At 38.4% G+C, this 12,422-nt stretch overlaps 1 protein-coding gene across 1 annotated transcript; it reads right to left on the reverse strand.

Annotated features, from left to right (window-relative positions):
• Positions 1-565: 565 nt before the first annotated feature.
• Positions 566-5,291, reverse strand: tmem182a (transmembrane protein 182a). Its single transcript, XM_053627494.1, has 5 exons — positions 4,946-5,291; positions 3,911-4,004; positions 1,343-1,441; positions 1,042-1,179; positions 566-896 (listed from the first exon to the last, which is right to left on the reverse strand). Exons 1-5 carry the CDS (start codon positions 5,087-5,089, stop codon positions 670-672), a joined length of 702 nt encoding a protein of 233 aa, XP_053483469.1. The 5' UTR covers positions 5,090-5,291; the 3' UTR covers positions 566-669.
• Between the last annotated feature and the right edge of the window lie 7,131 nt (positions 5,292-12,422).

A 12,422-nucleotide genomic window follows, 5' to 3' on the forward strand; every position in this document is an offset into this window, starting at 1 on the left:
ATAGTAGACAATAGTACAAATAAATACCTTATTTTGAGCATGTGTCCCAACCTTTGACCAGTCGTATATATGGTATAAGAATCACAGAGATTTTTAAAGAATACTGCAATATCATCCCATACATCTGTACAAGGATGGCCCCACCCACACACACACACACACACACACACATATATACATCAAGTGATCCCATATCATCCCTAATCTAGCCCCACAATTTAACAGTATTACAGTACGCACCTGATATTCATTCTTGCTGAAATAAAGTGATTAAATAAAAATATTTGGCAATCCACAGGATAGATAAATGCAGATTTATAAAATTTCAGAAGGAGGACTGGTAATTCTGTGTCCAGCCAATATGTTAGCCAACCAGCTAGTCTGGCAAGACAAAACTTCCTGCTTCACAAAATGTACCTCTTATTGAGCAGTAATAAAAAAGCTTCCCGAAACCACTGCCCAAATCAGCCATGGACCTCCAATGAAAACACGCATACGATTACTTTTCTCTGCATCCCACACTTTCAGGATAAATAAATCCCCCCCCCCCCCACCCTTCCCAGCATAGAATACAAAGATGTTAACATTTGTATTATTTCCATACACTCACTGCTATACAGTCTTTACCAAGAACATGAACAAATATCATTCTGCTGGTCATTAATATGCTTATTGGTAATGCTTCTTCAGCGCCTGCCCAATCAGGAGGAAGAGCAGGCCAGAGAGAAAGCAGAAGAACACGCCCACTGGGGCGAACATAAATGAAAGACCATACGTAATATTCAGCTGAAAGTCCGGACACAGATAACTCTTTTGGTACTCCACATACAAATCCACCACATCCATCACTTCCAACCAGATGACAGTCAGCACAGTGGCGAGAAGGATGAAGAAACCTAAGAGGATAAGGGAGAATAGGAGAATCAGACAAATGGCAGGTAGTAGTGGGGAATGTTTCGAGATTTAAGTCCACTTCTAACATCAACTGAAAAAACCTAGATTATAAAAAACCAACAGGTAGTGTTGTAGTACTTAGCTCACCAGCTGTGAGGTAGAGTCCACCACCTGCTTTATAGAGGCAGGGACTGGTGAATGGAGCAGCACATACTATAATGAAGCCACCCAAGATGACTGCAGTCACACTCAACAACATGAAGACACTCCAGAAGCCTCTGTAGACTACACAACACAACTAGTTGCTACTGAAATATAATTGCAATACACAATGTAAATAACTGGGAGTTTTTTTAATTGTCAATTCAATGACTTAGACTGAGTGTAGTGCATTAAAAAAAAAGAGTGGGACAAATCCAAGCAAAAGTGTGCATGGAAAGTTACTTACTGATGGCAGACTCATAAGTGGTTGCATTGTGGGTCTGTTCAGATACAGGGAAGGGAGAGAGGTAGGCTTGTACGCACTTTTTGGTGAATGGCTGGTTTGCTGTGGGGATAACCACAAAAATATGGCAAATTAGTTTTGATGGTCAGTGTGCTGTAAAGTACTCAAAAGGCAATTTTATCTGGCACAAAAGGTTGTCAGTAAAAAGTAAGAACAACATCTGTACTATATCAGCAATCCTTCACATTACTGAACCTCACTATACTGTATACTATGCCTCAGTTAATCATGAACTAACGTGTGTATCTTTCAGATTAAACAGGCTTTACAACATTCTCCGTTTTCTTTACTCTGTCTTCTCGCAAACTTATTGACATTTTACAAACCTTCAGCAAACATCCTTTTCATCAGTAATTTCTCTGCTGACAGTATAATCTGCTTAACCAAATGACCAACCAGACAAAGGAACAATTAATCAGTAAGACAGTTCCTCCAAATACTACTTCCATGTTGAATTTAACAATGCCACTGCTGTTGGCTATAATAAAGAAGCACCCAAATTTACTTCCTTCACATTGAATTGAATTAGCACTATAATCCGCTCTGTTCTGTTCCACTTTATGTTTTTTGCATGTGCAGTGGAAAAACAATATTTGTTTAGTAGCCTATATATAGTCATGTGAAAAAAATAAGTACACCCTATGGAAATGGTTAGCTTTGTTGATATATTTGGACAAGCAAACATTTGATCATCTTTGAAACAGTGCCTATTAATAAAGTTGATATATTTGAACAAAACCATAAGGAAAAACAGTTTGGGTTTTTTTTCCCCGACCATTTATTCAAAAGAAATATCAATAGATGTGATATTCTTCTGTGGAAAAAGTAAGTACTCCCTTGGCCTCAGAAGCTAGTATTGCCCCTTTAGCAGAAATAACGTTTTGTAGGCGTTTTGCAAAATTGTCCACCATTGTCCAATTGTCCTTGCAAAATTCTTTCGTGTTTGAGGGCTTTCTTGCATGTACTGCCGGTTTCAAATCCCCCCCACAACATTTCAATGGGATCCAAATCCAGGCTTTGACTAGGCCATTCCATAACCCTCCATTTCTTCTTTCTGAGACATTCCTTGGTGGATTTGCTAGTGTGCTTAGGATCATTATCCTGTTAAAAGGACCACTTTCGGTTCAACTTCAACTTTTGGACAGATGGCCTCACATTATCTTCAAGCACTCTTTGATATGATGCAGAATTCATAGTTGAATCAATTAATGCAAGCTGTCCGGTCCTTGAGGCAGCGAAGCAACATTTCCACCCCCATGCTTCACAGTTGGTATGAGGTGCTTCTCATGAAAATCTATCTTTGGTCACCGCCAAACATGTCTGCTGTTACTGTGGCCAAACATCTCTATCTTTGTTTCATCTGTCCAGAAAACATTATTCCAAAAGGCCTGGTCTTTGCCGATATGCCCATTGGCAAACTGTAGTCTTGCAGAGGCTTTTTCCTAGCACGCCTCCCATGCAGGTCACATTTGTGCCATCGTAGAAGCATGCACTTTGACACCAACAGTTGCAAGACTTACTAACAGATCTTGTGATGCAATTTTGGGGTTCTCTGAGACTTCTTTTTGCAGCAGACGCTCTGCTCTCGGGTTGAATTTGCTTGGACAGACAGTCCTGGACAAATCGTCAGTCCTTTGAAATCTGCACCACTTGTAGATGATTTTCCTTACAATGGAATGATGTATTTCAAATAATTTGGAGATATTTTTAAATCCCTTGCCAGACTCCTAGGCATCACCAACTTTTTTTTATGAAAGCCTAAAACTCTTTAGATCTTGGCATGATGACACCACACACCTCAGTAACAAAGGGAACACCGAACACTAGATATGAGAGGGGTATAAATAAGACTGGTTCCACCTGCACTCCTTGATTCTACAATCTTCAACACCTGAGTATAATTTTATGGATTTAGAGGTGTGATAATTATAGGGGTGTACTTACTTTTTCCATGTGACTGATTTGTTGTTGTTTTTTTGTTAATTTAAAATGTGAAAATTACTGCAAAAAAATTTGATAGGGTGTATCAACTTTATTAATAGGCACTGTTTCAAAGAGGATCAAATGTTTGCTTGTCAAAATATGTCAAAAAAGCCAACAATTTCCATGGGGTGTACTTATTTTTTCACATGACTGAAGGTCTAATCTGATGTACAAACATATCCTGTGGTGCCTCAAGAAACTGAGTAGAAACGTCAAAACACTTATCCACTTATCTCAGGAGAATTTGCTCAGGGCCAAAAAATGTATAAATTCCATTGGGTGTACTTATTTTTTCTGACTGTATGATTGTATGTATGCTCAGAACAGTGACACTGGTATCATCAGCATCACTGGTCAACCATCACACCTCAATACCTCACACCAGCAGTATCATTACTGTATACATGATTCTACATATGTTTTAAAATTACTCTGCAGTTATTTTCTTTATTGACCATCTCAAAAATCCAGTCTACTAGTATTTGTGTAAAATGGCCCATTTCTTTCAGCCAAGGAAGTTTGCCTTACTGAACCAGAACTTCAAAAGGATGTCCTCATCCCCTTCTCCTTCAAATGAGCAGCGCCAGAAAAAGCCCTCATGGTAAAAGGTCAAATTCCCATGCTGTAGAAGAGCAATGTAAGTAAGTAAGCAAATATGTTATAAGAGAATAAAGGCAAATGAAACAAGCTGTAAAACAATAGCTAGCTAAATGACAAAAGTATTATTGTGCTGTATGAACACAAAACAGCTGGAATGATGCAATTTTATGCTAAAACCATATCACCCTGTCTTACTAAAATCATGAATTAAGGATATCTTTTACGAACTCAACTAGTAGACATGAAGAAATATTATTTTCTCTATCAAAGGGGAAGGCAAAATAAATAATAAAATAATTGTATATTAACAATAGTGTTCAAGTAACACCAGCACTGTACATTTAAAACCACTAATTGCTTTCTTTAATCTTTAAGGAAGGCCTTCAGTTGATTCTAATGAAAAGAGCTCAGCCTATGTCGTGACTTCCACTGGCATCTTTGCAATGCCAAAGGTTGGCCCTTTGGAAACGACTGCCCATGTGTGTGACTTCCATGAATAGATTTGGCATAAGAGTGCAGACATTGCAGTAAGATTCCAATTTCATTGCCCATCATTAAGTCTGGTATCATGCCCTAGCATGTGATATTCTATCCTCGTTGCTTCACCGAGATTGTAAATATTGGGCTGATATGTAACCACACCCTGCTCCAAATCGAAACAAACGACGCAATCTAGAATTTAGGCTTACATAAATACTGAATTGTGGATAAAGCTTCATTAAAGTAGATTTAAGGGTCAATGTGGTATAGTTTAGACTTCAGACTTCACTGTCATTCTGCAAATGACAATATCTTGCAGAGTGTGTTCTATCTGACAAACAACATAATTAGCTGACAAATTGGCCTTAATGTAATAAAAAAAAAATGGCATTGGTGTTGAGTTAAACATGTTACGTTTCTTTAAACTGTAATGTCTCTTTAAATATAAACATCAGTAAAACACCAATGCATCCTTCCACCAACCTCTACAGTGTCCGGCAACTTAGAATCTGTTTTGGAAGTCTCCCAAGCCAAGAGCCAATAATCTGTACCGAATGATAGGAGGATGAAGACTGTCCCCAAAGTGCCAAAGAGCCCAGCAAAAAACAGTGGCACACTAAACTTCATGGTTAAGTCCCTGACAGTGAAAATATGTCAGTCCTCTTGGACTGCGTAAATGGAGGTCTTTGGAATGGTTCTTTCGGAAGTTGTGCTTGCCAATGCTCCTCCAGTATCACACTGTGCTGGTGTCTTTATACTCTTTCACACTAGCGTCTGTTTTATTGTCCTGAAGTCACGTCCTCTTCCCACTGGTTTATTTCCAGAATGCTTTTGGGGTGGGAGTAGGGAACAAGGAAAAATAGAAGAGGGCACCAGAAGTATAGATTCATATGGACCATCCCCTTGTACTATTTTTGGACTGCTGATTGAAGATGCCTGCTGTCTTACTTAGAGGTGTGGTCTGGCAATGGGAAATTTATTGGGGGGAGGGAGTTGGTATGGCCCAAAATATCTCTGACAAACCGAAGGCCGCTTCTTAGGACTAGATAGTTAGTAGTGGGATAAGCAAGAATAAAGACACCAGAGCTGGTGATTCCTGGCATCTTGTTAGACACCTCATCTACTTACAGTCATGAAAAACTGGGTACATTGTTGCAAACATTAAACTTGTCCACATATTCTATTCCTATTGTGGCCTCAAAACTGCCATCTGACAAGCTGTTCGAATTTCCACAAATTCTGCCTTCCGAAATCTTCTGACTTGAAACATCAAGATAATCAACAAATGCCTGGTTTTACTGGACTTTAAAATAAAAGTCTATTTTCTGTTGAGTGGGGCATTTAGCAGGGAGCAGAGAAACCAGCTACCAATTAGCACTGTGCTGTTAGCCCTAGATACGCATCACCATTTCACTCATAGTGTGTTTCAGATCCAGTGTACAACTGATCCACAGTACCACAGCTCTAAAGAACCACAACGCATTCTCAAGTAAGTGTGGTCTGAAATTGAGCCAGTCTACCCCTTACATCTACCCTGCATAGGGCTCTAGATGGAACAGTCTATATAGTAAATAGTTGAAGAGAGAGTGTGGGAGCCAGTTCAGACACAGCAAATATTACTTGTTGTGTGTATAGAAAAAATTTGGCAAGGTAGGCACAAGAATCGTAACAATTGGCCGTGTTTGAAGTAAATGGATACTAAGAGCCAGGATATATTTTAGTTCATTGCTGAATAGAAAAACTGGGGCAAAAAGTGATACCAGATCTCTAGCTATCCAGCACCAAAAGTTTATACACGTACAGTAAGTACAACCCAAAAATAGTGTTCATGATAAGGCTAGTTTAAGTGAACTCAACTGTTTTCACTACATGGCTAGCAAATACAACCACTGGAAAAAAAAATATGGAATCACCACACATAGAGGATGCCAACCCAGCTTTTTTTTTTACATAGTGTCACATTCGGTCACAACGGAGAGGTGGAGACAGATGCAAATTTTGTTAAGCAGTTTTAACATACAAAGTCCAGCAAACAAATCTAATATGTACGGCAGATTCAAAGTCAAGGCAGGCAAAAAGGTCAGGCGATAAGCAAACAGGATATCATAGAGTAACCAAAGTACAAAAAGCAAGGAATAAATGAAGTCAAATCCAGAATAGCAATACAGGGAAACAAGGCTTGGTAATACCAAAACACATGGATGCAGTGACAGAATGAGGCTTATATAGGTGCACATATATTCTTTAATATATAATATATTCTTTTTGAAAATATTTTTAAAAATGAAACAAACACTTATTTTCAAAACCTAGATGTTGTACTTTCAAGAAACAATAAATTGTGTTTATCTTGCTCACTTAAAAACTGATTTTCTTTTCTTTAAAAAAAAAAAAAAATCTCTAGCTGCTGCAAAGCTTTTGAGATGTTTGGCTTCCCATAGAGGACGAACTCTCAGGTATTGTCTCAATCGGCTCCCTAGTTCAGTAGGTAGTGAATCAGTATATCGTGTATATGAGCTGGGGCACTGGTCAGGATCCTGGTTCACTACACATTGGACACTGATAACTGAATTTCCGGTGACGGACAGTATTTGAGTTGTAAAACGTCACCAAAATGTCAAACTTAAAAATATTTAAGTTTTATATGTTATATACATTTGTTAGCTCAATCATGCATATTTCTGTCATAATATATCAAGCAGAATCATAGGCAAGCTAGTGGATTTTTTAAAAATATCATTAAACACTTAAAATTCGTTAGACTGAAAAAAGGTACATAGAACTTCAAATAAAGTTAAAAATCACTAACGTAAGTAATTATTTGAGAGCTACAACAACGATAAGAAGCTCTTTACATTTGCAGCCGGTAGTTGCCTGAGAGTTCGTCCCCCATGTTTTTAGAGTTGAGAGGCTTCAGAAAACATGACGTCAGTTCCAGTAAGACTAAGTTCACACTATATGACTTTCAACGACGGCAGATCGCTGTGCTGTTCACATTACACGACTTGCTGTCTTGTAATCGGGAGTCATGAAGTCGTCGTGATGTTCACACTACGTGATTGCTCGACGAGGGGGTCACACACTACACGATCTGACAACGACTCTGTCACCTGATGACTCTATCTGGTGTCCAAACTACGTTTTGTCATGAAAACACATGCGAGAAGTGACACAGATATATGACGTGAAAACTACGTGCGAAACAGGAGTTGTTTATTTGAAGATGGACATAGGACCGAAACAAGCGGTGTGAGCTATTTGTGCGATGATTTGTGCTGAAGAAACCATCAAGAGGAAAAGACAAAGAAAGTAGGTGAAAGAATTGATTAGCACAAGCGCGCAGCAGGGATTGTGTTAAAAAGGTGTACAGCTTCTCCCCTTTATGCTTCTGCCATAGGTTTCGCAGGTTTCCCTTCCTCACGGTGACTTCACCCCATGCCTTGCTCTCTCATTGGCTGTAGCTCGTCGCCGCAATCACTCCCAGTGACGACACTTTTCACACCACAGGATGTGGAGTCGCCAGACAGCTCGAGATATTTAGCAGGCCAAATATCCGTGGGGCGTCACTGATTCCTCAGCGACGAGTCGGAGAGCCTCGGCGATGCGTCGTTGAGTAGTTCACACATAACGATCGACTGCCGATTGGCGAGCGCTGGTTGCCTCAGATCAATGGGTTTTTGTCGGCGAACTTGGCGACTTGCAAACCGGGCTTAAAATCGTGTAGTGTGAACTAGGCTTAAGGGAACATAGTGAGCATCAATTTTCCCTGGTTTTTGCAGTGAATTATAGGATTTTTTTAGGGAGCGAACATTCCAGTGCACTGGAAGGATTTTGCAATTGAAACAGCTATTAAAATGGCCGACTGCCTGATCAGTGCCCTGACTACTGAACTAGGGAGCTGATTGAGACACAGGGGATGTTAATGTTTCAGCTTCAGGCAAATCGGCATATATCCATTTTCCCCCTAATACTAACTGACTGTGTGAGACTGAGAGCTGTCAGCCAATAAGACACAAGTATTTCCACGGGTTTTCCTGTAAACACTGTTTGATTGCTCTTGCCTCCATTCACTGAAAATACAAAATTACAACACTGACCTCTTCTTTTACTGACTGAGGTTCAGTGAGGTATAGTAGGGATGTGAATATGAAGCCTCATAAAGCACTGAGGCTTTCCTATGACTCTTCTGGGAAAAGATTCAAAGCTTCGAGCGCGTCGAAAACAGCGCCATCTGGTGGTTAGTAAAAAATAAAGCAGCCAAAAGCCGGTAGAAAAAGCCATCACACAGGGGCGATTGTAGAGTCTGTTGGTGCTCCAGGCAAAAATTCTCAGAGGGCCCCTCCAACCAGCGTTCATCACTATGATGTTATAAATAATCTGACACCAACCAAAAGTGTACACAATCTAAACAAATCTATTTATATTTATTTCAAATGTTCACATTAATATAATTTTCAAACTAAAAACAAAAAGAACAATAAAAAAAAAGAAACTGTAATAACTAACTAAATAACACCAGGTCAAAAGACATTAAAAATGTAAATAAAAATATAGAACAAAATATAAATATATAGAACAGAGTTGGAGTAGCCTCCGGAGACCGGAGAAGCTTTGATCAGATACAGAAAAAGGTATCGTCTAGCTGTTTTGTCCCAAGTAGGTTAACTAACAATAAACTTGAAAGAATAAATGCCGTTATTCCGCTAATGTTACCTGAAGTAATCCAATTGTCTCCCCCGTTAGACTAGTTAATGCTAGACTAAATAAAAGCATTTGGTTATTTACTGTTATACTTAAACAAACAATTTTCATTATCTGATCCACTTATCCATTATCTGTCTTGCTTTCTTTTTTCTCCTCTCTATTATTTCAGTTCCTGATGGATTTTCTGAAAATATTACCGTCAAAAAAAAGTCGATGGGAATGACATGAGGCCCCTTTCTGGAGGTTTCTGACATTCATGTCATTGCAAGTCGTCCACTTTCACTGTGGTTGCCACATTTTTGGAGCTTTTACACTACACGGTACAGCTTGACTCGTCTTGGCTTTTTTGCTTTTTGGGTGTTTTCCACTGTGGAGAGTACCTGGTACTTTTTTTAGTACCACCTTGATCGAGGTTCCAAGTGAGCCAAACCGGCATACACTGCTTCAAGCCAGCTGCCGCTCAGCCTGTGCAGCGCCACACAAAGTCGAACAGAGCGAAAGTGAGGCTTAGTTTGTCGTCGATTACATGACTCTGTGAAACCAATACATGCACTGATACGAGGCTTAACTGGAGATTGTAGCCGTGTTCGACTTCATGCGGCGCTGCGCAGACAGATCGGCAGCACACTTGAAGCAGTGCATACTGGTTAGAATTTTTGTCCAACTTGAGATGACGCCGATGCTACGTCACTGTGGCATATGGCATCAAACTACAACGATACGCGAGCATCCGGCTCACTCATATGGCACACCGGAAGGACAAAAACGTCTATGCTTTACGTGTATAGACAGTATAACGCATGGATGTGTTATTGCGCCTAAACACGTTATTTTGTGTATAGATGTCCATGTTTCGGCCAATGGCGAGCCCGAAAACTTGCATAAAATTGATTAAACATGTAGTGGTGATGTGAATAGCTACATAATGGCATGTCATTCATGAATAATGCATATAAAGGTGATGTGTCATCATGCGTGGCATTTCATGTCATTTCCTCTTTCCGTATATATCAGTGCTTATCTACAGTCATGTGATGAGGACATGATGCTACGACCAAGTAAGAAGAGTCGTTTCAAAATACATGTTGGAGTCATGGCTTTAGAAAATTTCATGAATATTTCTTTAACCTTCAACAACTATAAGGAGATTCTAGATATTGTAAGACCATTTGAGTAGACAATTTGAGTGAATCATTTAGGTGAATGAATCGTTCTCGTTCACACGTTTATGAATTATTTTAAAGAGCCGATTCTTCGCCTCGATCAATACAGATTAAATTCACCTACTTGTCGCCACCTATTGTCGTAAACACGTAACTGACAAAGAGACTCTAAGCTTCATTATCATTATTAGACATATATTTAAAAAAAAAAAAAGGTCAAGATTTTTATAAATCATAAAACACTGAAAAGAGATAGATAAACGAAAAGGGAGATTAAAGAATTGTAAAATCAAATACAAAGCATGTACTATATATACACACACAGGAGTTGGACGAATTGGATGGATTTAAAAACCTTATCTAATTTAAATCTTGGTCACAAATTATTTGAAGTGCATTAAAGTGTGGGGTAAACACTTAAATTAATGTTCACCGCTAAGGCAAAAAAATTTAAATAATTCATTATATATAATGTGTTTTGTTTACAATAATTATTGTTGGTTACATTTGTAGACATTGGTTCTAGTCCACTAATACAATTGACACTGCAAAAACAAACCGCAATAGGTCCAACAAAAACCAACACCTGAGTTTTAGAGTTTGTTGTTACAGTTGGAAAACCATGTTGTATCTGCTTTGTTAAGAAACACACTTATCTGTACGGTAATCAGACATCACAGTTTTGTTTTTTTGTTTTTTTTTTAAACTTTGATCCTCCACACATTCGTGACTATTTTTCATGAGGTAACATACTTACGTGTGCATGTATGCATAAATAAATATAACTTAGAATACAAACACAAAATAAACATAATTGTATTTAATAAGAATGAGACATTTTATATTAACAGATTTTTTAGTATTTTATCATCACCAGAAATATTATATACTTAGTTAGTTTAGTGCACAAACACACAATACATATAGCATACTTACAATTTTATTTAAAAAAAAACTTTAATAAAAAGTGTGCCATTTTATATTAACAGAAGATACATTGAAATGTTTTATAAATGAAAATCACAAAGAATTTTTTTTTTTTAACTGCAAGTCTGTAAAAGAATCATTATTTCTTTGACATCATTTCAATGAGGCCCTAACCCTAACCCTTTTTCTCTAAGAACCCTCTCAGTCTAGTTTCTCTCCCTCAAAAACTCAATGGTATCATTTCCACTTCTTCACCTACATTTGTTATTTCTCCAGTCCTCTCCCTCTTCATCAAGCCTCCTAGTGGTCTGGCTCACCCTCTCCATGGCCCTCTTCTTTGCCTCTTCTGCTTTGGCCCTGTCTGTCTCAAGCGTCTTCATATTCTCATCACTCCCTCTGTCTTCCTCAGCCGCTCTTTCTTTCTCTGTTATTTCTTCTATGAGATCGTCAAGCTCTGTTGTTTTTATTGATGTGCCACTGCTCTTCTCATCTTTGTTATTTCTGGCCTTGTATTTCACCTGTATCAAGGTGAATCTGTCCCTCACTGACCTTGAGGTAACTTTAAATTTTAGATCTTGAGAGCAATTCAATGTGTCTGCTATTATAGACCAGGCTTCTCCCTTGTCAACACTGCCCTTCTTATACCTGTATGGTTCTGTGAATAGGATTTCTCTACAGATGTTTCTCTGTGCACTCCATACGGGCTCTAATCAACAAGAAACATGACATAGCTAGCTCACTTTTGAAAATTAAGTATAATTAACTGTCTTTATAGATAACTCATAGTAATAACTAATCTATTAATCTATTTCTAATCTGTTAATCTACTTAACCCAACATTAAAAATATTTTGATAGCATAGTAATAAGTTTAACATGGATTTTGAGGAGGATGTTTAAACAATACTTACATTATTCGCTTCACATCATCTCTAATCCCAATTCTACCTGAGGTGTTGTTGCCAACATCAGACATCTTTGTACAAACGGAAGGAAAATTGAAAATAAAATTAGTTTACATTTAAAACAAACACCGACCAATGAGATGCGCGCTTTAGATCACGTGACCCGAGTCGCTGAAGTTACGTAGAAGTACAACTTGATGGCGCTCAAGTACAAACCCGTCTTTATCAAACGAAGAAGAAGCCGAAAAAGAAGTCGAAGAAG

The sequence above is a fragment of the Ictalurus furcatus genome, chromosome 6, assembly GCF_023375685.1.
Source record: "Ictalurus furcatus strain D&B chromosome 6, Billie_1.0, whole genome shotgun sequence".
In the NCBI taxonomy this organism is placed as follows: Eukaryota; Metazoa; Chordata; class Actinopteri; order Siluriformes; family Ictaluridae; genus Ictalurus; species Ictalurus furcatus.